General features: G+C 38.5%; 2 protein-coding genes across 2 annotated transcripts; one reads left to right on the top strand and one right to left on the bottom strand.

The window, feature by feature from the left end:
* The first annotated feature begins 209 nt into the window (after positions 1-209).
* axdnd1 (axonemal dynein light chain domain containing 1) lies at positions 210-18,140 on the top strand. Its single transcript, XM_052124190.1, has 25 exons — positions 210-389; positions 1,356-1,537; positions 1,658-1,761; positions 1,853-1,955; positions 2,691-2,776; positions 2,869-2,925; positions 3,049-3,157; positions 3,729-3,850; positions 3,929-4,073; positions 4,209-4,309; positions 4,651-4,771; positions 4,864-4,965; positions 5,049-5,215; positions 5,931-6,000; positions 6,120-6,354; positions 6,449-6,665; positions 7,759-7,852; positions 7,933-8,135; positions 8,207-8,297; positions 9,747-9,890; positions 10,009-10,077; positions 10,330-10,455; positions 10,760-10,851; positions 10,927-11,057; positions 17,956-18,140. Exons 1-25 carry the CDS (start codon positions 299-301, stop codon positions 18,081-18,083), a joined length of 3,090 nt encoding a protein of 1,029 aa, XP_051980150.1. The 5' UTR covers positions 210-298; the 3' UTR covers positions 18,084-18,140.
* Positions 18,141-19,079: 939 nt separating this feature from the next.
* On the bottom strand, positions 19,080-23,100 carry nphs2 (NPHS2 stomatin family member, podocin). Its single transcript, XM_052124189.1, has 8 exons — positions 22,740-23,100; positions 22,546-22,649; positions 22,361-22,433; positions 20,357-20,439; positions 19,854-20,057; positions 19,716-19,771; positions 19,554-19,632; positions 19,080-19,381 (listed from the first exon to the last, which is right to left on the bottom strand). The coding sequence occupies exons 1-8, from the start codon at positions 23,065-23,067 to the stop codon at positions 19,115-19,117; spliced, it is 1,194 nt and encodes a 397-aa protein (XP_051980149.1). The 5' UTR covers positions 23,068-23,100; the 3' UTR covers positions 19,080-19,114.
* Positions 23,101-23,541: the final 441 nt, after the last annotated feature.

Here is a 23,541-nt window from a genome sequence, read left to right as displayed (position 1 = left end):
TCAGTGCCAAAGTAAAAATGTTAGCGAGAGAACAAAAACTATGATATCAATTTAGCCTGTTATTGTCGTATCATAGTATCGTGTTTCCATTCTGTAACTCTGAGGGGAAAGTCGCCTCATGACGCGACGCGTCCATGGAAACACTTTTATTAGCAACTGTATTGAACTAGGAAGTCGTGTTTGGGTGCGCCTTTCCACACTTATTTGAGACTCAAAAGTATGGATAACGGTGGAAACGTCTACGTTTTACAGGGTTATTCGTATGTGAATCGTGTCCAGCGAGTTTAAGTGCCTCGACATGTCGGTGTCCGTAAAGTCCAGAAAGTCTTCTCCTGATCGATCAGAAAGTCGCAGGATGAAGAAACGGAGTAATTCTCCAGTCACTGACAGTGAGAAGACTAAATATTCTATCTACCAATAGTAAAGTAACCTACTTATTTAATGTACGGCATACATTTCTCAACTTCTCAGCTTTGCATAAATATACTAATGCATACGATTCAGAATGCACGTACGTTTAATGACTACTATGTTAGCTTGACAAAGTCAACATACTACTGTTATTGTACAGAGCGGTTATCTGAGTTAACGTAGACTTTGTCAGTTCGAACCAGTCTGGCCATTTTCTGTTGAAAATCCCATTAGATCAGCAGTTACAGAAACACTCAAACCAGCCGGTCTGACACCAACAATCATCCATGCGATTATCGAATCAGCCAATCGTGTGGCAGCAGTGCTGTGCATAAAATCACGCAGATAGAGGTTAGGTGCTTCAGTTAATGTTCACATCAACCATCAGAATAGGGGAAAACATTTGATCTCAGTGATTTTGACCCTGGTTTTATTGACGGTGCCAGATGGGCTGGTTTGATTATTTCTGTAACTGCTGATCTCCTGGGATTTTCACACTAAAGTCTCTAGAATTTGCTCAGAATGGTGCCAAAAACAAAAAACATCCAGTGCGTGGAAGTCCTGTGGACGGAAATGCCTTGTTGACAAAGTCTCTGTACAATTATGGTGATAAAAATGTATCACCAGTTTGGTGCTATTTTGGCGGCACAAGGGGGACCTACACAATATTAGGCAGGTGGTTTTAATGTTGTGACTGATTGGTGCATTTCCTTTCTTTCCTTCCATCCATGCTTCTTTCTTTCCATCCATCCTTCTTTCCTTCCTTCCTCTCTTCCATCCTCCTATCCTTCTTCTTTCCTTCCATCCATCCTCATATCCTCCATCCATCCATTAATCCATCTGTCTTTCCTTCCATCCATCCATCCTCCCTCCTTCCATCCATCCATCATCCATCCATACATATTTGTTTTGTTTGCTTGTCTATATAATCTTTGTTTGTTTAGCAGTAGCAGAGCTACCTCAGTTAAGAGAGAGGACACCTATAAATTGCAACAGTAGCCTGCAAGTGCACCCAGCTTATAATGATTTAATACCAGATGAGCTCCTTGCAACTCTCACATCCACAACATGTCCTCAAGACAGACTCGGACCCCCCAAATTAACCAAAACTCCTAAGGACTTCAAGGTTTTTGACACTTAAAATATCCTGTTAACTTTTCAAAGACCTGCAACTTAATGCCCCCACTCTATGACCCTGGGACCAATAATTAAAACCAAATTATTGCTGTTTTGCCTCTTGCAACAGGTTTGTTTACTACACCGGCCTGATCCATTGTGGCACCATTCATCCATTCGCAAGAAATACCAGTACTTTCTCAACCAACCGACCTCTTTAACCGGAGCTGGAAGGTTGGAATGAGTAATGACACAAAACATATTTATACATAATACATGGAGACCAAGCCTATTGCTCACTCCCTTCTTGTTTGAATCTGGACAGGGACATTTCCTTTCTATGTGATGCCTTGGTATCTCAGAGGGATCGGGTGCCTCTACCACCAGTGGCTGAACGAGGGTCTGTTCAACTTCAAGGAGATCATAAAGCAAGTGCCAAGTGCTTAATTCGTTGTCTTTAAAGAGATATTTCACCCAAAAATAAGAATTCTCTCATAATGTACTCACCCTCATGACTTTCTTTCTTCTGCTGAACACAAATGATGTTTTTTAGAAGAATATTGTAGCCCTGTAGGTCCATACAATGCAAGTGAAAGGGTCGAAAACTTTGAAGCTCTAAAAAGCACATAAAGGCAGCATAAAAGTAATCCATACTACTCCAGCAGTTAAATCCATGTCTTCAGAAGTTATACGATAGGGGTGGATGAGAAACAGATGCATATTATAGTTTAAGTGTACTATTCCCCTCCCTGCCCAGTAGGTGGCAATATGCACAAAGAAAGCGAATCACCAAAAATACAAAGATTGTGAAAGTGAAAGTGGAGATTAATAGTAAAAAAGGACTTATTTGATATTGATCTGTTTCTCAAAAACACCTATCATATCGCTTCTGAAAACATGGATTAAACCACTGGAGTCATATGGATTACTCTTATGCTGCCTTTATGTGCTTTTTGGACCTTCAAATTTCTGGACACCATTTACTTGCTTTTTATGGACCAACAGAGTTTAAATATTCTTCTAAAAATCTTCATTTGTGTTCAGCAAAGAAAGAAAGTCACACACATCTGGAATGGCATGATGGTGAGTAAATGATGAGATTTCATTAATTTCATTTTTGGGTGAACTATCCCTTTAACTTCATGGTATGTCTTTGATTAAAGGATATGAGTTCACTGGACACTTTAATCCCTGAAGAATATCACATCATAAAAAACAAAGGTCTGAAGGGATTGCAGTGTTATGACGAGTAAGTGAGTCAGATTTGGCTACTAAGAATATATATTATTTTACACATATAGAGTAGTTCTTTGCTTTACTTACATTTGATTTGATTTACAGCAAATTTACAGTTCTTTTAGAAGATGAGAAAAAGAACCTAAGAATCTTTCCATCAATGTAAGTTATAGCTGCCTTAACATACTGTATATTGGCTTTGTATATCACATTCCCCTTGCGTACAGTTAAAAGGCCCCATGCTCAATGTAAAATAATATGTCATGTTTTCTATATGATCATCAGGAAGCCAAGTGGTCGGCTTGAGGTGATTCAGCTAAAGAAGGTGATGGACGACATGCTGGAAAAAGCAGGTGTCAATCAAGAATTTGACGAGCTAACTGAAATCTCGCAGGTGAGATAACAGTGTTAGACATTTCCAAGTACAGTATGTTAGAGATGATGTTTAGTCAGATGGTCATTATCGCAAAATAATCCCTGACAGGGTGATCAGGGTGTATAACCAACCATTAATATATAGTTCAACCAAAAATAAAAATGTTCTCATATTTTCTATTCACCCTCATGCCATCCCAGATGATTATGACTTTTTCATCGCCAGGACACAAACTATAATTTTTAGAAGAATATTTCAGCTCTGTAGGTTCTTACAAAGGAAGTGAATGGGTACCAAAACTTTGAAGGTCCAAAAAACATATAAAGGCAGCATAGAAGTAATCCATAAGACTCCAGTGTTTAAATCCTGTACTTGCTTGTAATCAAAACAAGCAAGTACAACCCCCCGTTATTTATTCCATGATGAATGAAAACAAGGGTAAATGCTTCATTTGACCCTTGAATATACGACAATATTTGATGACAGAATACTGCAATGGACCAACTGAAATCAAGTATTCATGAGCTATACAAATAGTATAAATAAAAGTATACAAATATCAGTTCTTCTAATTCTTATCTTATTTCAGATGGAAAATTTACTGGAGCTGGTCAGAACCGAGCAGAGCATCTACAACATAGTGTTCCATGAGCTAATCCGACAAGTTAGCGTTGAATGTGCCGAAAGGGGTCAGCTTCTCGCCAACCTCAGGTCTCTATCGCTGTTTTTTCTCTTTATTCCCAATTTCTTGTCAACAGAAAGTGAACTCAAGTACTCTTTTTTCCCCAGGCAGAGGTATGTGGCGCTACTCAACCGAATCCCTCGGCAGGTGAAGGGCCTGCACACAGAAACCTTAGTGCAGAGGGCGCTAGACCGACGACTCACAGAAGAGATCATTCACTTCAAATGCTCCATTGCAAAGCTTAATACGCAAGTTTGATACTCATTTACAGTACACTCAAAAATGACTTTGTGTGTTTAAACAAGCACCACTTACATTTAAAAAATCTAGTTTGATTGTGCAGTCATTTCTTTACTACTCTGTTTTTGTTTTATCCGTAACAGGGAGCTGAGTATGATGAAAGAAAATGACGAGTATGTGTCCAAAGAGGCGGAAGAAGCCAAAGAGGAGCTTTCTAAGGCTCTGGAGCAATCACAGTGCAACATAGAGTGTGTAAACTAATAAAAAATAAAACATTTTTACATGGTCAGATCAGAGAATATTATCAGTTTATCAGTGCAAATAGTGTTTGGCGTAGTGGGCTAAAGCACTGAACTGGTAAGCAGAAGGTTGTCGGTTCGAACCCCACAGCCACCACCATTGTGTCCTTGAGTAAGGCACTTAACTCCAGGTTGCTCCGGGGGGATTGTCCCTGTAATAAGGGCTCTGTAAGTCGCTTTGGATAAAAGCGTCTGCCAAATGCATAAATGTAAATGTGTTTAATTCAGCTTCACCCTGATAAATAGCAACATTTTAGCAATCAGATATAAATAAAGTGGCTTTTCCCCAGTATTCTAGCAGAGTACCATGATCTTTATGAGTTGCAGCGGAGGAGACTCGAGGGACAAATGTCCCAGCTGTCCGATGAGAGGGACCTTTGGAGAAAAGCTACCTACAGCCTTTCCGTCAAGGTGACTTTTGGAGACCTCCTTTTTTTAAGTATCTTCAAGAAATGTTAATCAAAGATCTTATTTTGTCTAAATATCTCATATATTTCTCTCAGATAATAAAGATAAATCAACTTCAGCTTGTAAGAAGGCTAAATATTAGCGATCAGGCCTGGGCCAAGATTGCCGATCACTTCATTGTCTTCCTAACAGCAGAGGTACAAACTCTTTCCTATCTAGCCAATGACTCTAGAATTGTGATGGGTTGACCAACATTTATATCCATGTTCATTTTCCTTAGGATTCTGTGGATGTATCCCACATCTTGGAGTTGACTGACCAATGGAAAGAAAAACTAGCGACCTTCATGGAGAACCTTAGAAAGGCTGAAAACAATCAATGCGAAACCATTAAATCTTTCCATGATAACATTGTCAAGTGGCACAAGTTCTGTGAAGATAAGATAAGGTCAGTGAGGAAATTGATAAGTGATTGACAATCCATTTAAGTGATATTTTATACCAATATTCACAGTTTCGTATGAATTGGTTATAAATTCTTCAATATCGATTTATACCGATAAATGGTGCGCCCTCAATGGTAAAGTAACTTGTTTAATGTATTGTTTTCATAAATTGCTCAATATTTTAAAGCTTTGCTTGAATAAAATGCATATAATTCAAAATGCATACTGTTATTCTACAGTTGGTTAAGGTTTTGTTTTTTTTAATCCTGAAACTAAAACCCAATTTTCTTATTGAAACTCCTCTTAGAGCTTTCAAGCTACATCCACCAAATTTGGCACAAATTTTCAGTCTGTTTTGAATTGGGTTGCTTTGTCGTTTCTAACTGATCTGGCTTACATTTTTTTGAGGAGCAGATAATCATAATCCTCAAAAATCCCATAGGGGTGGTAGCCAGCATCTTTACCACTGAGCTACCCAGGCCCAGACTATTTAATGGGCCAAGACTATTTAAACTCCATCTGTCTGGCTGTCTGTCTATCAATCTATCTATAACCTTAAAACATTTTGAAAACTTGTTTAAACTTTTATGCCAACATAAAAATATCAGTTTCTGTAGCGGCTGTTAAAAAAACCCCAAAATGGCTCAATCTCTGGATTTTGTTTGATACTTTTAGATTTTTGTTTCAAATTCATTTTATTCTCTTACTCTACAAAAGGAACCCTAATTGGAAAGTTGACAAGTCTTCAGAAGAGGAGCTGTCTCATGACCTGAAGAAATGGTCAATGGTTAGCAAATCTTTTTGCTTGTCTTGTTCATCTTTCTCATTTTCAATCTTTTTGTAATTTAACTACCATCCAATTTTGAATTGTAAAAATGAATGAAAATCATGTCTAACCATATATAGGTATTGATGGAGCAGTGTGAGCGTTACGGAGGGGAGGACCTAGTGTCTGCTTTGAAAACACTTGAAATGCTAGCAGATCTTCAAGAGTCCTGGATTGAGGTTTGTCTTCAGCTCTTTCGGAGACACCCTACTTCAGACGGAGGGCCACCCAAAGGTCAGGAGTCCATGAGGGAACTGGCAAAGTACATCACTGAGCTCCACAAGCAACTGGAAATCCGTATCAATGGAGAAAATGGTAAGAACCAGAAGTCTTTGGTTTCACAAAGTCTTCCAACACTTATATGGTTTCTCCAGTGGATATCAATGTCTGGTATTGCATTTTTATTCAGGGATCCATACAACACTAATGTTGCTTATTGAAACTATGGAGCTCTGGTCTGGAAGACTAAAGACCATGAGTAGACTGCCAGAGGGGCAGTCCTCTGATGGCTGGATCAAGTTGGAGGAAGCTCTATGTAGCTTGATAAATCTGTCTAAGGAGGCTCTACTGCTGGTGGATTACACACAGTCAGAACGTGAGAGAGCCCAGAAAAAACCCCACACCAGGTAAAACCTTAAGCATTAGAGCCTTGTTCCAAAACATAGTGAGCTGTCTTGCTGTCAACTGTCTTCATAGGCAGCCACCTTCTGTGGCTGTTGAAACCAAATGTGTTCTGGCACTAAAAAAGCTAGATGCTGCACAACACACTGAACAGAATGCAGGTGTCTTGAGACTTGATTTTGGGTCAAAGATGGATGCAAAAATTTGTTTGGTGTGTGAACAGCAATGCATTTGTTCTACAGAAATGGAACATAAGTGGCTGATTTGGAACACTCTACAAAAGCACACAAAACAAAAAGCACCACGCACTTGAATCGACACGACTCACAATTGATACAATAGAGTTTGACCAAAGTCTTTCTAGAAAGTCAGTCCACTGGAGACCATCTTTTGAATGCTACTGGGAAGCTATTTCCAGTCAAGAAAGTGCAGTTTTATTTGGAAAAGGAAAGACCTAAATCTCCAAAACGGTTGGTCAAGATTACGATCAGAGAAAATATTTGAATCAGCACTATAATCTGACCACATTGGTATCATAATTTGTGCTACTTTACCTCACATTACGCTAAAAAAACGCTAGTTTCATGGCTTGTATAGCTAATTTGCAAGCATGTTCTCGAGTTTATTGACAGGCGATGACTGTATCTAAAAGGTGACTGGACTCTTTTACCTGGAAGGCGGGACTTCCTTTATACATCCATTGGGCGTTCCAATCTCTCCCATTCATTTTAATAGAAGTGGCCCATCTCTGCTAAATAGTCTATGGTTTGACATTAGCATGTTGCTATGCTAACTACACAAATCTTAAATAAGCATGAAACACATACATGTAGCACACACAAACACAAAAATTAAATTTTAAATTACTTTGAACTATTAATCTATTAAAACTATTTTTTAAGTTTTTAAATGAGCTTGTTGCAATGCATTTTGGTATTACCTTTTCTGCAAAGGACATATGCGTTGCTGCCATAAACTTTGCTAGGTACCTTTCTGGGAGACTGGACTACAGGCCAAAACAAGGTCTAGGTAGGCGCTTACTAGGTTTATATATTGAAAAAATGTAATGTCCAATTGCACTGTTTGTATCTCTGATAGGATTGAAATCAATGATGTCGTCAAGACAATGAAGCAATTCCTGTTCTCTCAACAAAACTTTTTCGACTGTGAAAATATGAGGCTTCGTGGAGAGGTACAGAACAGGCATGGGTAACTTTTCATGCATTCTCCCCACCATGAGTCATATTAGATGATCTTGTCTTGTGTTGCCAGGTTAGTTCTATTCACACTCAGCTGATTCACTGGATGGTAGACCTTCTGCTACTAATGGTTCCAGTACATTGGGATAACCAGGAAGCTGCATCTCATTCTATTTCTGAACTGAACGTTATAGTGGATGTGTCTGTTGAGAAGCTAGAGGAAGATGCTAGGAACCTCTCTGTAAAACTTGACAGCTTTTCCAGATATATCATAAGGTAACAATTCTGAACTCATTATTGTCAGAAGATCAATCAGCAGGAATTAATTAAGCCTAACTGTTCTGCAGTTCTTGTCAGGCCATTGTGGAGGAGGCAGTCTGTAAGAGTTCCACTCAGAATGACACTGAGAATGAGCTGTATCACCTTACTAAGCTTCAGGTACTGAGCAATCACTCTCATCTTCTTAAGTCTTCCTTGTGTGGCAATGACAGGTGCCCCTTTTAACTTGACATGGAGTCCAAAAAACACAGTGCTTCTGTGACATCCGTCCGTCGCATGTTTACAGAGAAAAACAACTGCAAAACATCACATATGGATAAAAAAGCATTTTCGGCATGAACAGCCCCTTTTGTTTATTTATTTATTGATGAATACAATGGAAAACTTTCTTTCCCATAACATAGTCATGCAGACCTTCATAGTGCAGATGAACTTTCTCTGGACAGTCAGAGTGATATGGCGAGCCAAAGTCTTGCATTTCACTGTTGGAAGTATTCACGTTATTTCACATTTTCAACTATATTTTTGGGCTGTCACCCAAAATTTAAAAGATCAGCATTTACACATACTATGGACTATTGGTCCATTTAAAAATTGGTCTATTTTTTTCTGAAAATAGTATTCAGTCTAATTTTTAGTTCATGTTTTTTATACAATATCTTGGCCTCTGAGTGGACTAGAAGCTCAATCTAGGTGTCATTACAAAGCGGAGATCCTCCCTTTTGCAATGATATGAAACATTTTATCATAAATAGTCGATAACATATATTACTGATGATTTATTTAGCATGCTTTTCATGCTGGATTGCATAATTTGTTTCTTGACATCTAAGATATAACATTGGATTATTCACAGAAGCAAGCTCACAGACAAGTAATAAATGGCCATTTTTCTCCTTTCCTATGGTAAAGGAGATATACAGTTTTTAGCTATTTGGGGCTAACAGCAGCAGTGATCAGCACATAACAAGGCGCTTGCATTTGATATCCTACAGAAATCATATTTCACTTCGTGATTCTTTTGAGATTCCTTTGAACTGTGATATTAGGGCAACAAAATAACTTAAACAGTTGCTTTTCTGAGGATGAGAGCTTTGATTTTATATATGATTTGTTTATTTACATGCTTTTTGAAAGGCTTATTCATATCCATAGTTCTACCACATGACCTGTAGGTGGCGCTGATGTGCAATGCGAATGTTTTCAGTCCTTGTTTTGTTATTTTATGTAACATAAATGCAGAAGTGATGTTATCTGTTAAAGGTTCAGATTCTAAGCTTTCAAAGCGTACCACATATTTATTACTTATGTATTCGGAGACTTAAACATTTAAAGTGCCCCTTTTGAAGAGGTTCAATGTAAAAGACAGGATAGTCATTGCATGCAAATTATATAAAATCAACTTTTTGATACACATTAATGCAAAAGTAATGACTGTTTTTCTAAAAAGGTAACAATGTAGTGTAATTAGTTACTTTTATTATGTATACAGCAATAATGTAACATGTTACTTTTAAAAGTAACTTTTCCAACACTGGTTGCAATCAGTCAAACCTCAACTTTGTCTGACATGCCATGGCATCCTCTGCTGCCATTTTGTGTGTTCAGAAGGAGTGTTGTGAATGGACGGAGGCCTGTCGGATACTACTGTCAGATGTGAAGGGAGGCCCTGTGGAGCTGAAACTATCTGGAAAAATGGTGCCACAGTCTGTTAGTGACATCCCATTAGAGGACAGCAGCATAGAATCTCTGGTAGAACACAACAGCTATAATACTGACATTTAGCCAGCCATTCATTATGAGTTTGATTTCACATCAATCCGATGGATGGATGATTGTGAAACCTATACCAATGTATATGTGTTCTTAGATAGAGGAACAACCAGAGCTACCTATTCAACCAAAGGAGGATGAAGAACAACTGTTGGAAATAGAACATGTCAGTGGACCTTATTATTTCCAAAGAGCTGATGAATATATAAATAATTATATACTGTCTATATATATATATATTAAATAAGCTGCTTGCTTGCTATTGGCCAGTTTTGTAATTACTAAATAGACCCAAATAGAACATAGATGTGAAAAATGTGCGAAATCTGAAAGAAACACTACTAGTTAGTGCCAAATAACATTTAACTCAACCATTAATTTATGCTTTGCTTTATTAAATGTTGCCGTATCACCCCAGCAGGGGGAAGACCAGGTTGTAGAGGCTAGCAGGGATAAGAAAGAAGGTTCGGTTCTCAAGTTCATAGGCCATGATGGCAATATCACTGAGCAGATGCTGGGAGAGGACACAGTCCAGCTCACAGGGGTGAGTATAGCAGTTTTCATCTCCACATGTGGAGATCAAAATGAACTTTTAGCCACACCTGCCAATAACGTGTGATTTCAGAACATTTACAGACCATTATTATTTCCTACCGGCAACAAAACTATATATTGTGGCATATTTTTACAGAATTTGTCCCTATGATGAATAATCACTGGAATATTTGCAGTTAACTGTACATGTCATAGTGTCCACTCAAAGGATCACATTTTATCATTACTGTCTTTTGTGAAATTAAAATCCATCATGATTTTATGATGAATTAAACATCAATACTCTTTTCTAGACTGAAGAATTTGTTGTATCTCCTCACACTGAGAATGCCCAGGAGGCCTTCATTGCTTTAGAAACAGTCAGAACGCTTCAGCAAGAACTTCTGTAAGTATCAGTACTGTGAATTGGTCTCATAAATTAGATCTTTAGTCTTTCTCTATATAAATGGCATTTTTTCAGAGAGGTTGAGACTCGTGCGATCAGTGCAGAGATACGGGCTTTAAAGGCTGAGGAGGACTTGCACGCAGCTTTAGACAAGATCAAAGATCTGGAGAGGCAGCTACCGGCTCAACCCAGTGTGGAAACCAAGGGTAAGTGTGCCAGATACTGCACTAACATTAAACTTATATATATATATATATATATATAAAACGGATAAGACTATGGCAAGCTGAACTGACATTTAATCATGTTCAGGATATGAATTATAGATTTAAATAATTAATATGACATTATTACTTGTGGCAATACCCATTCTTTATATAAAAATACATTTCAACTAGTAAAGAATAATAATTCTTGATATTTGTAACTACATTTTATTAGTAGAATTTCACAATATTCTTCAGTCCTGTTCAAAACACAATAACATATCTATAATTAATTTCATACTGGTTGGATTAGTAAAAGAATAATTCAAATAAAATGCTACAAAATTAAAAAATAAATATAAAAAATGCTATATTTTATATATATATATATATATATATATATATATATATATATATATATATATATATATATATATACAGTGAGGAAAATAAGTATTTGAACACCCTGCTATTTTGCAAGTTCTCCCACTTGGAAATCATGGAGGGTCTGAAATTGTCATCGTAGGTGCATGTCCACTGTGAGAGACATAATCTAAAAAAACAAATCCAGAAATCACAATGTATGATTTTTTAACTATTTATTTGTATGATACAGCTGCAAATAAGTATTTGAACACCTGTCTATCAGCTAGAATTCTGACCCTCAAAGACCTGTTAGTCTGCCTTTAAAATGTCCACCTCCACTCCATTTATTATCCTAAATTAGATGCACCTGTTTGAGGTCGATTAGCTGCATAAAGACACCTGTCCACCCCATACAATCAGTAAGAATCCAACTACTAACATGGCCAAGACCAAAGAGCTGTCCAAAGACACTAGAGACAAAATTGTACACCTCCACAAGGCTGGAAAGGGCTACAGGGAAATTGCCAAGCAGCTTGGTGAAAAAAGGTCCACTGTTGGAGCAATCATTAGAAAATGGAAGAAGCTAAACATGACTGTCAATCTCCCTCGGACTGGGGCTCCATGCAAGATCTCACCTCGTGGGGTCTCAATGATCCTAAGAAAGGTGAGAAATCAGCCCAGAACTACATGGGAGGAGCTGGTCAATGACCTGAAAGAGCTGGGACCACCGTTTCCAAGGTTACTGTTGGTAATACACTAAGGCGTCATGGTTTGAAATCATGCATGGCACGGAAGGTTCCCCTGCTTAAACCAGCACATGTCAAGGCCCGTCTTAAGTTTGCCAATGACCATTTGGATGATCCAGAGGAGTCATGGGAGAAAGTCATGTGGTCAGATGAGACCAAAATAGAACTTTTTGGTCATAATTCCACTAACCGTGTTTGGAGGAAGAAGAATGATGAGTACCATCCCAAGAACACCATCCCTACTGTGAAGCATGGGGGTGGTAGCATCATCTTTGGGGTGTTTTTCTGCACATGGGACAGGGCTGACTGCACTGTATTAAGGAGAGGATGACCGGGGCCATGTATTGCGAGATTTTGGGGAACAACCTCCTTCCCTCAGTTAGAGCATTGAAGATGGGTCGAGGCTGGGTCTTCCAACATGACAATGACCCGAAGCACACAGCCAGGATAACCAAGGAGTGGCTCTGTAAGAAGCATATCAAGGTTCTGGCGTGGCCTAGCCAGTCTCCAGACCTAAACCCAATAGAGAATCTTTGGAGGAGCTCAAACTCCGTGTTTCTCAGCGACAGCCCAGAAACCTGACTGATCTAGAGAAGATCTGTGTGGAGGAGTGGGCCAAAATCCCTCCTGCAGTGTGTGCAAACCTGGTGAAAAACTACAGGAAGCGCCTCTGTAATTGCAAACAAAGGCTACTGTACCAAATATTAACATTGATTTTCTCAGGTGTTCAAATACTTATTTGCAGCTGTATCATACAAATAAATAGTTAAAAAATCATACATTGTGATTTCTGGATTTTTTTTTTTAGATTATGTCTCTCACAGTGGACATGCACCTACGATGACAATTTCAGACCCCTCCATGATTTCTAAGTGGGAGAACTTGCAAAATAGCAGGGTGTTCAAATACTTATTTTCCTCACTGTATATATCTGTAAAGTAATTACACTGGGAACAATACATTTGGAATAATGTACAAATTTTGCTGTTTTTGGTACTTTAATTCACCAAAGTGGCATTCAGCTGATCACAAAGTATAGTCAGGAGACTGATGTAAAAAACAGCACCATCACTATTTGAAAAAAGTAATTTTTGATCAAATCTAGACAGGTCCCTTTTCCAGCAGCCATCACTCCAACACCTTATCCTTGAGTAATCATGATAAATTGATCATTTGGCACTAGAAAATCACTTTCCATTATAATCAAACACAGCTGAAAACTATTTGGTTCATTAAATTAAGTTTAACATTGTCTTTCTGTTTGTTTTTGAGTTGCCACAGTATGCAATAGACTGGCATGTCTTAAGGTCAATATTAGGTCAAAAATGGCAAAAAAGAAACAGCTTTCTCAAGAAACTCATCAGTCAATCATTGTTTTGAGGAATGAAGGCTATACAATGATTGAAATTGCCAAAAAACTGAAGATTTCATACAAAGCTGTACACTACAGTCTACAAAGACAAAGCACAACTGACTCTAACAAGGATAGAAAGAGATGTGGAAGGCCAGATGTACAACTAAACAAGAGGATAAGTTAATCAGAGTCTCTAGTTTGAGAAATACAGGTGAAACTCGAAAAATTTGAATATCGTGCAAAAGTTCATTAATTTCAGTAATTCAACTTAAAAGGTGAAACTAATATATTATATAGACTCATTACAAGCAAAGTAAGATATTTCAAGCCTTTATTTGATATAATTTTGATGATTATGGCTTACAGCTTATGAAAACCCCAAATTCAGAATCTCAGAAAATTAGAATATTGTGAAAAGGTTCAGTATTGTAGGCTCAAAGTGTCACACTCTAATCAGCTAAACACCTGCAAAGGGTTCCTGAGCCTTTAAATGGTCTCTCAGTCTGGTTCAGTTGAATTCACAATCATGGGGAAGACTGCTGACCTGACAGTTGTGCAGAAAACCATCATTGACACCCTCCACAAGGAGGGAAAGCCTCAAAAGGTAATTGCAAAAGAAGTTGGATGTTCTCAAAGTGCTGTATCAAAGCACATTAATAGAAAGTTAAGTGGAAGGGAAAAGTGTGGAAGAAAAAGGAGCACAAGCAGCAGGGATGACCGTAGCCTGGAGAGGATTGTCAGGAAAAGGCCATTCAAATGTGTGGGGGAGCTTCACAAGGAGTGGACTGAGGCTGGAGTTACTGCATCAAGAGCCACCACACACAGATGGGTCCTGGACATGGGCTTCAAATGTCAAACGTCTTACCTGGGCTAAAGAAATAAGAACTGGTCTGTTGCTCAGTGGTCCAAATTCCTCTTTTCTGATGAGAGCAAATTTTGCATCTCATTTGGAAACCAAGGTCCCAGAGTCTGGAGGAAGAATGGAGAGGCACACAATCCAAGATGCTTGAAGTCCAGTGTGAAGTTTCCACAGTCTGTGTTGGTTTGGGGAGCCATGTCATCGGCTGGTGTTGGTCCACTGTGCTTTATTAAAGGGGTCATGACATGTTTTATTATGTTCCCTTAGGTGCAATTATAGTATTAATATATTTTTTTTAAGAAAAACTTTTAAAATCTAGTGATTTATGACCTTTTCCCACCCTGTTTCTCATCCTCTGATTCAAACAGTCTGTTTTGGGGGCGTTTTCCATTTAAGACTTCAGTGTTAACGCCCACTGTTATGATTGGCTAACGTCAGTGCCTATGTATCAATTATTGACGCCTCCAGCCAGAACAATATGCAAGTAAACTAAGTAAAAACACTGTGATTATTCATAATGAATGAAATTGCGCTTTAAAAAGTAGTTTAAAGTTTAAAATAGATTACTTACAGTTTGCGTCGTCGTTGTTCCCAGAATAGTCGGCACGGACTTATCTTTGAGCAACAGTTTTCTGGCAAAGCCAGCATCATATTGAGATTTGTTCTCAAAACAGTCATCCTTAAAATGTACAGAACAAACGCTTAAGTTAACACTGCCGTGACTGGGTCGTCCGCAAAAAATAAACTGCATCCATTTTTCCCTGACGTCTGGATCTTTCGGCAGCTTATTCAGAGGTTTTGTTTGACCACAGCCAGGAACAGCACATCTGTGTGGCATCGTAATTTTCCTGTGCACAAGTAGTCTCTGTCAGAGCTCGCTGTCCATCGACTGAACACTTGTGAGGCGCACGGCGATACTGAAATGAGCGTAGTTTTCTTGCGCTTATAGCGTAGTTATGTTGTGCTGGAGGCGGTCATATGCAAACGCTGTTACGTCACTTCTAACCGACACGTCACTTCTAACCATGAATCCAGAACGAGCTGTATTTTGAGCTTGATTAAATAAATGATTCGTTTAGAATGGGGAGGACGTCTTAAAATATTAAACTTGCAGGACGTTTTAATGATACAAAGACCTCTTATATACCAAAAGATCAAGGCAAATTTGGTTTCTCATGTCATGACCCCTTTAAGTCCAGAGTCAACGCAGTCGTCTACCGGGACATTTTAGAGCACTTCATGCTTCCTTCAGCAGACAAGCTTTATGGAGATGCTGACTTCATTTTCCAGCAGGACTTGGCACCTGCCCACACTGCCAAAAGTACCAAAACCTGGTTCAATGACCATGGTATTACTGTGCTTGATTGGCCAGCAAACTCGCCTGACCTGAACCCCATAGAGAATCTATGGGGCATTGCTAAGAGAAAGATGAGAGACATGAGACCAAACAATGCAGAAGAGCTGAAGGCCGCTATTGAAGCATCTTGGTCTTCCATAACACCTCAGCAGTGCCACAGGCTGATAGCATCCATGCCACGCCGCATTGAGGCAGTAATTAATGCAAAAGGGGCCCAAACCAAGTACCGAGTACATATGCATGATTATACTTTTCAGAGGGCCGACATTTCTGTATTTAAAATCCTTTTTTTTATTGATTTCATGTAATATTCTAATTTTCTGAGATTCTGAATTTGGGGTTTTCATAAGCTGTAATCCATAATCATCAAAATTATATCAAATAAAGGCTTGAAATATCTTACTTTGCTTGTAATGAGTCTATATAATATATTAGTTTCACCTTTTAAGTTGAATTACTGAAATTAATGAACTTTTGCATGATATTCTAATTTTTCGAGTTTCAACTGTAGATGCCTCACATGTCCTCAGCTGACAGCTTCTTTGAATTCTACCTGCTCAACACCAGTTCCATGAACAACAGGCTTAATGGGAAGAATTGTAAAGAAAAAGCCACTTTTGAAACAGAAGTACAAAAAGAAAATGTTAGAGTGGGCAGAGAAACACAGACATTGGACAACAGATAATTGGAAAAGAGTGTTATTGTTACGATTCCGTGTTGTCTGCCCCGTGTTTTCTGTTTCACTCTCCACTGATCACGTTCCATGTCACGTTTCCCTTGTTGTCCGCACCGTGTTTCACTGTCCTTGTATAAACTACATTTCCCACAATTCCCGACCTCCCTCACTGCCTGCACTCATCATTGTTCTCACCTGTGTCTCGTTTAGACTTCATTGTGTCTGTCTATTTAAACCCTGTTGTTTTCCCTTTCCTTTGTGGTTCGTTATCGTTGCACGTTATGTTTCTTGTTCATGCCGTTGTGCTCTCGCCGTTCCCCTGGTTCGTTCGAGGTTTACCCTGCCCTTCAATTATGTTCACTGTCTGTTCTACCCGCTGTGTGTTCTTTTGTGTTTGAGTTAACTTTTTCCCATCGTGGACTTTTCTTTGTGTTTTTGCTCTATTATTACTTTTAATAAACCGCTTTTGGATCCTAACCACCCGTCTGCCTTCTCCTGCTTCCCGCACCCATAACAGTTATGAATCTTAAACCCATTGAGCTTTTGTGGGTTCAGCTAGACTGTGAGGTGCGTGAGAAGTGCCCGACAAGACAGTCACATCTATGGCAAGTGCTACAGGAAGTGTGGGGTGAAATATCACCAGAGTATCTGGATAAACTGACAGCTAGAATGCCAAGAATCCGCAAAGCTGTTACTGCTCCACATGGAAGATTTTTTGATGAGAACTCTTTGAAGTAATTTGCAATAGTAATTTTTCACATTATTAATCTCCTGACTATGCATTGTGATCAGTTGAATGCCACTTTGGTGAATAAAAGTATAAATTTCTTTCCATAAGAGCAAACTCTGGACATTATTCCAACCTTTTGGCCCCCAGTGTATTAACAGGACAGCCTTAGTTACATAGTTAAGTACATAGTTGATGTGCATTTGAAATTTTAACTAGTAAGAAATTAATTATAGATATCTGTATTTGCATTTTTAATATGAGTGAATGACAGATGATTGTTAAATTCTACTAGTGAATATGAAGTTAAAGATACCAAAATTATGTTTTTGTTACTAGTTGAAACACTTTTTGATATCAACAATGGGTATTTCCATGAGAAATTATGTAATTATTTTATATCAAGAATTAAGATTTTTACTACTGCAAACCAAATTACTGATATCAAGAATGAGCATTTTAACAAGTGAAATTTTATTAACACTGTAGATAACTATAATTCATATCCTGCGCATGATTAAATGTCAAAAGGGCTTGTTATATAATATTAACATTTGTTGGGAGTTACTTTTTAGTATCTTTAAAATTAAATAGTAATTTCTGCAACACTGAATGGCTTATTTTTCTCATTATCTCAAGAAAATAAGACTGACAAAATGAATAATGCAATGCTTTTGTATGTTCAGAAACAACATTTTTGCAATTCCGTTTGGTGCTGCTAGTGTCACAAAAAGTACACACTTCACGGTTACATGCATGTAGAAATATCATTTGAACTAACTTTTTCCAATCTATTTTTGGTATTATTTACAGTGAGCAAGAAGAATGTTACAGCCGAACCCAAGACTCCAGGCACCCCTGTTGGAACTTCTGAAGCCAAACCGCAAAGTCAGAAACCAGAAGCCAGTCACAAAGTCCCAAAGGGCAACAAGAAACGCTAAAGCAAGAAATGCACTACAGAGCAAAATAATAAAGTATTTAATAGACACATCTGTGTTTGAAGTGTATTTGTATTGCGCATGTCTTGAAAATGTATTTTATAATGTCTTTGCTAGAGGTTTGTATTACAATAAAGTTATTTTCGTTAACATTAAAGCTTCTGGTAATGTGAATGCTGTACAATTTTTGTTTATTGCTGCATTTAAAGGTGCACTCCTGAAATAAAATAATCATGTTTGCACATAGTGCATTTTTACGATGACATTGGGAACTGAGAAATTCTGTTTGTGCAAGATGCTGCATCTACGCCGCTTGGTGTCAGCGCAGCATAAACGCGAATGTCACTGAATACACCGTTAACTATTGCAACAACTAATGCGAATAGCACACTTTTACGATGACGTCTGTGACTGAGCGGCAACTTTTGTTTGTACGTAATGCTTCATCTATGCCGTTAGGTTTCAGCGCAACATAAATGCTAATATCACTGAGTGCACTTTTTAACTTTTGTGTTTACAAATGCGAATAGCACACATTTACGATAACATTGATAATTGAGAGGTAACTTGTTTGTACGTGATGCTGCATCTATGCTGGAAGGTGCCAACACTTCAAAAATGTGGATGTTACTGAATGCACCTTTAACTATTGCGTTAAGTAATGCGAAGAGCACACTTTTACGATGACTTCGGTAACTGAGCAGTAACTTTTGTTTGTAGGTGATGCTGCATCTACGCCACTAGGTCAGCGCAACATAAACATGAATCTCACTGAGTGCACCATCAACCATCGCGTTAACTAATGTTTAGGTAAACAACCTTATTATGAAGTGTTACCAAAACCTATTTTGTTTGAGTAAGTGTTAGCTTGATTCATTATAAAACAACATACATCAGAAGAAAGCTCTAATTGAGTGATATTTCAAGAAAAGCCTGAACAAATTAAACTTAAATCCTAAAAATAATGTGTTCTTTACATTAGCATATTAACATAACTTGCTGCTTTACGTTTGTAGTAAGTTACACAGACGTCTTTACATCAGGGGCGAGTCTTTAGGGCTCTCTTCTGAGGTATCACTTGTGCTCAGGCTTTGATTGGCTGTTCTGGTTAAACTAGCAAGGTCAATGGATTGGGTCAAAACATCAGGAGGTATGTTGAGGACCACAGCTGGTTGCTCAGAGCGCAGACAGTGCAGGAGCTGCAAAAGTCGAAGGTGTATGACCAGTGGAGACCCAGAGAGACCCTCTATGGAGGCCTTTAGAGCCTCACAAGCTGCCTTCTCTCCTTCTGCAGCGATTACCTGTAACACAAAGTGATATAGCCGTTTAAGAGCTGAGCTAGTAAATAAAAGGTTGAAGATTAGAATGCCACAAGGAGTGATTCATGAACCATTGTGTCCTTGAGTAAGACACTTCTCCACATTGCTCTAGTCTAGGGTGATAGACCCTGTAATAAGTGTAGTGTAATCTTACTTTGACCTGTGCCTGTCTCCTTGCCTTGGCCTCTACAGCAAAGTTGTGTTGTAGCTCAGCTGGAAGACCGATTTCCTCTCTGCAACAGTGGACAAAAGAACATCTAGATTACTTTATGGGAGTTGTATACTTCCTTTGGAGTATAATCTGTGATTTACTTACATCTCTGCTTTTTCCACCTTGATTCCCCACCGGCAAGTAATAGAATCTATAGAAACCTGCATGACAAACAAAGCATCATAAAACCTCCATGTTCCAAGCACTTATGATATCATTGGGATCATATCTGGTGATGTCTACCTGAATCTTTTGGCCCATCAGTTTCCTGTCCAGTAAAATGTCAGTGAAGGCATGATGGGCCAGTATCTCTCTGACTGATACCTGAGCCAATGCCTGTAACACGGCCGGAACAGCAGCGAGTGACGAATAATAAACAGACACATTTTCCATACGATAGTAACATGCCGCACTCATTTCAGTGCACACTAGATCTTTGGTCACCACCTGAAGATGTAACAACAACAAAAGATTCATGCTCATTATTTGATTTATTTGACTAGTTTGGACATGTGTGCTCTTAGTGGATCAATGCTGAAGTAATTAGCAAGCAATCTTAATTTTGTTTTACTAGTCAGCTTTTTTCTGTCTCCAGTTAACTTGTTCTGTCACTCCTCCATGATTACATGACAGTGGGATGGTATTTGCCTTAGTCAGCTTTTTACTGCAGTTCATTAAATGACTCTGAGGGCTTGAAAATACATTTCTAATTGCTTTGTTGTTTTTCCTGGAAGTTCAGAAATTACCGTATGAGGAGGGATCTTCAACATTTTCAGACGAATGTCCACTATTTGGCACACATCCAGAAATGGGAGATAAAACAATAACCCTGTAACAAAGTAAGGATAATTCCAGAGGTAAGCTCAATTGACAGCATTTGTGGCATAATGTTGATTAGCACCAAAATTCCCTACTTAGGTTACAGTGAGGGACTTCCAATGAAAGTGAATGGGGACAACTTTTGAAGTGTTTAAGGAAGAAATGTAAAACGTATAATGTCATAAAAGCACTTAATTACTTGAGCAGTAAAGTTGTTTAAATGAAGGTTTTACAGTCGTTTACATTACATTGTCATGGCAAGGAAGATGTAAAATTGGATATAACTTTACTTATAAATGGTTACTAATTGATTTGATCACTAAAACCATGTTAGCACACATATTGTTAATGTCTCGTGTCTATGCTTTAAAGCAGTGAGTATTTTTATGCTTATGTTGGCCCATTCAGTTCCATTGTAAATGCCTCACTGTTAGTCAAATATTTACTTTTTTTATAAGAAAAATGCTGTCTATTGAGTTTAACTTGTACTGAACCTGAAATATAAAGGTTTACATACGTGCATTAAAATCCAAGAACATGAAATGATTAGGGCAGCAGATTTACAGTAATGTATTAATTTTGTGCAATTAATTATATAAAAAATAACGCGTTAAAACATTTTAGGCAATTAAATATACCCCCTGACGATATGTAAATTCCATAATATGTCATTTTCCTACCATAGGAGCAAATCAAACTTGATGTTTTAGCGTGTCTGTGGCAGTTCGGGGCAGTTAACGCAACTCCATCTGTGGAAGTAGCCAAGCATGTATAGCTGCAGGCTGGAGACCTTCCAAAGATGGCCAACAGTGGACTGACTTGCTTGAGAGTCTTTGGTGTCTTGTAGTAGTCTTGTAAGATGCAGACAGACACCTCTCACGTAACACCCCTCTTTGAGAAACCCCACCCTTTCTGGGCTAACTCTGCCTACTAAGTGAGATTCTGAACCCATTTGGGGGTGGAATCTCCAAAAGAGGTCAGGGTTTCTCCAAAAGGGGGTTGCGCCAACTCCAAAAGGGGGGCACCACTTCATCTCATTGTTAAGGTCAGAGAAAGGGTTAGGTAATGGGATCCCTATATCTTTAATGGTGTTTTATTTATCCTCTTTTTCTCCCAATTTGGAATGCCCAATTCCCACTACTCAGCAAGTCCTCGTGGTGCGGTTACTCACCTCAATCTGAGTGACGGAGGACAAGTCTCAGTTGCCTCTGCTTCTGAAACTGTCAATCTGCGCATCTTATCATGTGGCTCGTTGTGCATGACACTGTGGAGACTCCATATGTGGAAGCTCGTGCTAAACTTACCACACATCCCATTGAAAGTGAGAACCACTAACCGGGACCATGAGGAGGTTAACCCATGTGACTCTACCCTCCCTAGCATCTGGGCCAATTTGGTTGCTTAAGAGACCTGACTGGAGTCACTAAGCACACCATGGATTCAAACTCGTGACTCCAAGGGTGGTAGTCTTTAATGGCGGTTTTGAGCTCCCGTCCCTTTTTGGAGCACTTCCTGCAGCTATATCCTTCTCGGAAGTGGGAGTTCCATAGATGACGTGCTGTTGCGTTCAAAGACAGCTGGACCAAGCACAACAGAATCACGCAGGGATCTCAAGACATGTCTTTCAAAGTTTAAAACTACGTTTACCTTGACAAAGCGGCCTAATAACATGCCGTTCATGACTAGAGACGCTGAAAACTAGTGAGACGTGACGCAAGTTAATCTATTATACTATATTTATAATAATTTGTATTATCATACATACATTAAATGATTTATTTTGGGGCCTTTCTCACTAAATATTGATATACGTGATTAATTCTATTAATTGGCACAAAACTGATTCAATTAAAAAATGTAATTCTTCAAACTGCAATGTAATAATACCGTAACTGAATCAGACAGTACAATATAATATAAATCAAAAGTACCTGGGCCACTGGGTTTTCTTTGCAATAGGTGCCCCAGCCGAAATATCACCGCTCTCTCATGTTCTCTCACAATCTACGAAGAATCAGACAAGTAATTAAAGTTTTCAAGTCTGAGCAGAGTACAAATATTTCCACATAAAACTATATTACTTTCATATATTTCATTGCAGGGATTGAAAGTATACCTTCACACAGAACCAAATCGAAAGAGGAAAGAAGAAAATAACCACAGAAAGGACAAAAACTATTAGAATTAGCTCACAAACTCCAAAGTATCGCTTCTTCAAGCCTGCAGGAGAAAATTAAAGATGAGTCACTGGTATGGTGATGGACTCCATCATTTTTTAGATGTTTTTATTGCCACCGCTGCCCAACTTACCTTCTCCATGTCCCTCAGTCTCCAATAACCCTAATAACTCCTCTCGGTCCTTTTTAATTAGTTCCCTCACACTGTCTACATTAACAACAGTGCTGCTGGAGGTGACTTTAACCTCTTCCTTGGCTTCACCTCTCTCCTCTTCCTCCACCACTTCTGGTTTCTCTCTTTCTTTCCTTTTGTGTGGCTCTTGGAGCTTCACAGATTTTGGCACTTTTGTCTTTCTGTCTTTAGTAGAAGGTGATGGCTCTCTTTTTACTCTTCCAGATCTTGAAGAATGATGTGGGCTTTCTGCTTTTTTGTCCATCACCGTTTCCATTGCAAGAAGCATTCAGTAATTGCTAAGAAGCGACTCGGTTGTCAATTGTTTTTATGGTATCTAACTGGTTCTAGTCTTGGCTGTTCTAAAAAGGGCAGGCCTGTGGCAGGTTCATGTGTTGATACTGTAGGTGGGTGAGGGGAGTTGCATACTTCTAACTAATTATTCTCATTGTAACATCCTACTAAGTTTTGTCCCATTTTAAAACAAATTTGAATATTATTTAAATTTCTAGCTTTAGATTTAAATACAATGCAGAAAATGTTTTATGTCCCCATCATACAGTACAGAATGTTTTATATGAATAAATATACTCACAATTTCAGAGATGGAAAATAACATTAAATATAGCTAAGCAGCAATAAGTGGGGCCAAGCACTAAAATGGCAAACATTGCACAAAACCAAGCTGGACACAAAGCACACATGGACAGAATATGACTCGCAAATCAAACCAACACCACTTTGTAAGTTGTTCCACGACAGG

Source organism: Xyrauchen texanus, chromosome 50, assembly GCF_025860055.1.
Source record: "Xyrauchen texanus isolate HMW12.3.18 chromosome 50, RBS_HiC_50CHRs, whole genome shotgun sequence".
Lineage (NCBI taxonomy): Eukaryota > Metazoa > Chordata > Actinopteri > Cypriniformes > Catostomidae > Xyrauchen > Xyrauchen texanus.
Note: the sequence above shows the minus strand (reverse complement) of the source record. Positions and strands in the feature narration are given on the sequence as shown.

What these genes read in the sequence shown, in the direction of transcription:
- axdnd1 (XM_052124190.1), top strand. Translation starts at nt 299, where the DNA reads ATGTCGGTGTCCGTAAAGTCCAGAAAGTCTTCTCCTGATCGATCAGAA. An exon ending in ATATGAGGCTTCGTGGAGAG is followed by an intron (nt 7,853 to 7,932) that starts GTACAGAACAGG and finishes TTGTGTTGCCAG; the next exon opens with GTTAGTTCTATTCACACTCA. An exon ending in TTTTCCAGATATATCATAAG is followed by an intron (nt 8,136 to 8,206) that starts GTAACAATTCTG and finishes ACTGTTCTGCAG; the next exon opens with TTCTTGTCAGGCCATTGTGG.
- nphs2 (XM_052124189.1), bottom strand. Translation starts at nt 23,067, where the DNA reads ATGCTTCTTGCAATGGAAACGGTGATGGACAAAAAAGCAGAAAGCCCA. An exon ending in CGATTTGGTTCTGTGTGAAG is followed by an intron (nt 22,434 to 22,545) that starts GTATACTTTCAA and finishes GATTCTTCGTAG; the next exon opens with ATTGTGAGAGAACATGAGAG. An exon ending in TGATGGGCCAAAAGATTCAG is followed by an intron (nt 19,772 to 19,853) that starts GTAGACATCACC and finishes TTTGTCATGCAG; the next exon opens with GTTTCTATAGATTCTATTAC.